Source organism: Eleginops maclovinus, chromosome 4 (genome assembly GCF_036324505.1).
Source record: "Eleginops maclovinus isolate JMC-PN-2008 ecotype Puerto Natales chromosome 4, JC_Emac_rtc_rv5, whole genome shotgun sequence".
In the NCBI taxonomy this organism is placed as follows: domain Eukaryota; kingdom Metazoa; phylum Chordata; class Actinopteri; order Perciformes; family Eleginopidae; genus Eleginops; species Eleginops maclovinus.
This window is the reverse complement of record NC_086352.1, coordinates 7,399,501-7,404,500: the sequence shown is the minus strand read 5'-3', so window position 1 is coordinate 7,404,500 and position 5,000 is coordinate 7,399,501. Positions and strand designations below refer to the sequence as shown.

The following is a 5,000-nucleotide window of genomic DNA, read 5'->3' as shown; positions in this document are numbered from 1 at the left end:
GCAGCAGGTGAGCCGCTAAACACCGACATTAGAGCAACATTTCCATTTGTTCCCTCGAGCCACAAGAAGACAGTTGGTTCATACCTTCACGCTGAATCCATTACCGTACAGATCAGACTGAGATAATATCATCAGGATCTGATGAAAATAAATAATTCACAGCAGTCTCCTTTAATATAAAAAAACATTCCCTTTGTCCCTTGCATTTCCTTTTTTTTACACTTTGATCACCGATTTGTGCAAGAATGAGTCGTAAGACCCGGAAAACGTTGCAATATTTACCTGGCTGCTATACCTCAATACGGTTTCTGAGGTCCAGTTGTGTGTCTTCTGTAAACTTGTGTAACTGTTGTATGTATTTTTGTATCTTGGTGCAACATTAAGCTGTCTTTGGATCTTTTTGCTGTAATGACTGAAAATGTCCCCTCTGTGGGACGAATAAAGGGATTCTGATTCTGAAATGAATCACTGCACCACTGCACGTCGTAAAGATCCGATGTAAACAAAGAGTCCACAGAAGTCTCTTCTGAAAATACTCCCCCCTTACCTTGCATTTTCCTGCGGTGGAAGCGCGGTGAGCCCAGGAAGCTGTTCTTGATGGAGTTGAGGCGCGTCCTCCAGGGCAGCCCCCCGATGGAGGGGCTGGGGGGCGGCGTTGGGCTGGGGGTCCCGGCCGGGCTGTCCTTGGGCGTGTGCACAGGGGTGCCTTTGGGGGTGGGGAGAGGGCTCCCTCTGGGGGAGGGGTGGGGGGTCACCTGCGTGGTGGGGACAGATTTGCCGTTGTGGTCAAGGTGGAGGTGGTGGTGGTGGTGGTGGCGGCGGCGGGGGGACATAGGGGGTACTGGGGAGAGGGGTATGGAGAGTTTCGGGGGTACAGTGAGGGGGGGGTGGCGCCTCACCCTGGGGCTGTTGGTGATGCAGGGGGCCAGAGGAGTGGATGGCGTGGAGGGCTCTGATTTGGGGTTGGTGGGGCTCTGGCAGTGTTGGGGAGGGGGTTGGAGCGCGTGGTCTGCAGGGGCTTCTCGGACATTTTGGGTTTGGCAGGGAGCGTCTGTGTGCGGGGGTGCATGAGGGGGGACCCCATCTTTGGGTGGTAGGAGTTTGGTGTCCGCGGCCCCCCGTTAAGGCGGACCTCGTGGTGGGAGTGGGTGGGGCTGCAGTTGGGGGACTGACACAGGTCTGGGGACTGGGGCGGGATGAAAAACCGCCGCGTCGGCTGCGATTGGTCATGCACCGTTCAGACGGCAGCCAATGAGAAGCGAGGACCAATAAAAAGGGTCATTCCGGTAAAAAAATAAAACAGCAGAGCAGGACAGAAAGAGGGCGGATGGTTGAGAGGTGGAGCAGGCAGGAAGTGGTGAGAGTGCAAGAAAGAAAGAAAACAGAACATGCGATTAGCAACGTGATTTTTAGCCAATCAGGAGGCAGCAGTGGAGCATTCATGACGCATAAACAGACGGGATGCACCGCGATCAAACTGCTGCACCTAAAATATTTTAAATAACAGGAAAACTGCCAATTGTCATTTAATATTATTTTTAAATCCTTTATTTCATGAAAAATTATAATTTGTTTTATTTTAAAACCACACAAATTTAAGTTAAAATATAATTGAATGAATTAACTATTTTTGACGACAATTTCTTTATTATAAATAATATTTTAAGACCAATTTATTTAGCTGAATCATGATTTTTATTTCTTTTTAATTTAAAATCCTTTTTTTATTGATGATTTATTTTTATCGTTAAAAATAATTTGTTCTTGTAGAACTATAATTGTTACTTAAAAAAATTGTTTAATAAAAAACAACATTTAATTGTAGAACAATCTTTTTTTATGGTTAAATTATAATTTTAGAAATCTTTTCTTTCTTGAAAAAGCCATATTTTTTCATGTTTATTTTCTTTACATTATATTTTCATCAAAGAGTAATAAAGCGAAATTTCAAAATGTAAAACAAAGATAAGGTAAGAATAATTACTTCAACCTCAAACATTTTTCCTGACGTTTGAGAAACATTATATATAATATTTTGAGTATTAAACAGACTATAAACTAAAAATACCTTTATGGTTTTTTTAAAGATATCTTTTTATTACTGCATTTTTTTTCTGACAAATCGTATTAGTATGGTCTGATACGGTGCATCCCTGATTACCAGCCCGTGAGTTAGCTCGAAAGCTAACAGCTTTAGCTTCACCCTCCACCAGGGGGCAGCGGCCAGCAGCATGCAAAGTGCTGACTCATGATGCTGTGGGATGAATGAGCAGAGCTGATAAACATGAGTCAGCACAAAGTGAACCACCAGCTCCAGAGGCCAAGAAACATGAGTCAGCACAAAGTGAACCACCAGCTCCACAAAGAAGAGGGCTGATAAACATGAGTCAGCATAAAGTGAACCAGCAACCAAAAAAAACCCAAAAACAGCAGGTCTGAAACTTCAATGTCATTAAAGGCACAGGAAAGGTGTGTGTGTGTGTGTGTGTGTGTGTGTGTTTGTCACAACTATCCTCAGGTACTCTAAGAAATATAAGTGTGTGAGTGTGCTTGTATTGCCCTACTTGTGAGAACCAAACATTGAAGAACAACCTATTTTGTGAGGACATTTGTTTTTAAAGCAAATATGTACAGTAGGTGTGTGCGTGTGTGTATATGTGTGTGTGTGTGCGTCCAGCAGAGCCAACCAGTGAGGTGCATTGTGGGACAGAGAGAAACTTACCCTGGGACTGCTGAGAGGACTGGTGGACAGACCAGAGGAAGCTCCGCTGATCGAACGCGATCTATGCACACACAAGAACACAGATTAATATATGCGTCTGCTACACACTAACACTACATGTACACACAACCTCTTTGTGCTTGTTGGAGTTGATTTGATTTAAAGCAGAGAAAAAGATTAGGACAAGGACAGATGAAGAGGGAATCTTTAATTCTTTTATTTTGTCTGCAGCGCTCAAAGTATTTTATTACTTCTGCAGTATGATAAACCCCTCTCTCTCTTATATACTCTCACTTTCACTCATGTTAAGCACTCTATTACCTGTTATGGTTTTGCTTCAGTGTGGATAGATAATAGTGTGGGATTATACTGTATGTCGTCAAGTGAAAACAAAGGTAAATCTTTCAAAAATAATCCTTCATTTTGAAATGTGTAACTTCAAACGTGTCACTTTATATTGAACGACGGGGTTATTTATGTATCTCTTTTAAAGCAAAGATGTTAGTGAAATCTAATGTACAAACTTGAATAGATACAATTCACATCCAAAATAACATTTGGAGGTTGATCCTTCTCTTATTTTGAAATTCGGTCAAAATCCCCATTAAATTGATTTTACTTAAACAAGAACAACAACATTGATTTATGGCAATACATAGTTCAGACATGTAAGCATTTAAACACACACACACACACACACACACACACACACACACACACACACACACACACACACACACATCCATGGGGCCGTTCCTCCTTTCTTCTCTTCATGAGCTTTTCCATTTTTCATTTACGTGTCATTAACTTTTCATATCTCCCTCTTCTCTTCCGTCTCTTTCACATCACCCCACACACACACACACACACACACACACACACACACACACACACACACACACACACACACACACACACACACACACACACACACACACACACACACACACACACACACACACACACACACACACACACACACACACACACACACACTTAACCAAAAACCACGTCAATGTCTTTGAAGACGTTGGGATTTAATTGCCCATAGACAATTTGGCTTTGTTGGAAGAGAAAAATGAAAATCAGTAAATCATAATTAAATATGCTTGAAGACACACACACACACACACGCACACACACACACACACACACACACACACACACACACACACACACAGATGATATCACTGGCATTACATTCCCTTTCTCGCGACGTCGTGTACATACAAAACATTTTTCATCCATCACATGAAAGTGCTCAGTGGTAATGGCGGTCATATTTGTCCTTCTAGGATGACTCTAGTTACTGCTTTGTTTCTCTCGTTAATAACAATACTTGTTATGTGGTGAAAGTGTAATTGGTGTTACTCTAAGAAGAAAGCTAACGATCATGTCTGTGGTTAATAGCCCCAATAAATACTGCCCTTGTCGTCATAATGATCTTTTTATTTCGTAATCATAAACACAGGTCTCATTAAAAGGGCTTCTTGTTTTTTCATCTTTATTCTTCCTTGTTTCTTTCTCTAGTTGCCAACTGGGGGGAAAGCCCACTTACTCACGACCCATTGCTAAAATAATTAGGTTTAAAACATATCCTTTTAAATACCAGATCAAACTTTTGATTCCTTGAGTTTTATGAAATCTTTGTATCATGTGGGGTTTTGCTGGTTTGCTTGAAAATTCAATACAAGTAACTTAATTTAACTTTGAACTTAATTGAATCTGTACATGTCCAGCAAGGAATCGTTGCATCGTTAAGGTTTTTTAGAGGTGATTTTGGAGTTTCCTCGTCACCTGCTTTATTGGCGGATCCGTGTCTACCAATTATATATGTCCTATATCATAAAACCCTATATATTTCTCATTTAAAATATATATTTGTTTATTGTTATTATTAATAATGATCATTTTTTTTACCATATTTTCCTTCAACGTTTAAACTATGAGATAAAAAAGAAATGTATATATCATTTGGGATTTTCCCCATCTGTTTTCAGAAGGAATTAATATTGGGCATGTAAAGGCTGTGTGTGCATAGTTTATATAAATAAATAAGAAGCGTGTTAATCAGCGCCTCTTCAGTGTTTCTTTACTTAGTGTAAAGTATGTAGACGCACGTAACGGCGCTGCAGTAATGAAGAAGAGGAGTCCCTTCAGAGAGGTGCATCTCAACAAACAGGTTATTAATGTGAGGCTGGAGTTAGACTCTGAATATTAATCACTACCAGTGATGTGTGTGCTTCATCTTAAGGGTCTTCCCAATTACATAAAGGAA

The 5,000-nt window shown here is 40.8% G+C and overlaps 1 protein-coding gene across 1 annotated transcript in view; it reads right to left on the bottom strand.

Annotated features, from left to right (window-relative positions):
* LOC134863232 (serine/threonine-protein kinase BRSK2-like) overlaps positions 1 to 5,000 on the bottom strand; it is an 89,055-nt gene that overhangs the window by 11,511 nt on the left and 72,544 nt on the right. Inside the window, 3 exon segments of the mRNA XM_063881631.1 lie at positions 548 to 976; positions 979 to 1,216; positions 2,723 to 2,783. Of these exon segments, the coding sequence (XP_063737701.1) occupies positions 548 to 976; positions 979 to 1,216; positions 2,723 to 2,783 (728 nt within the window).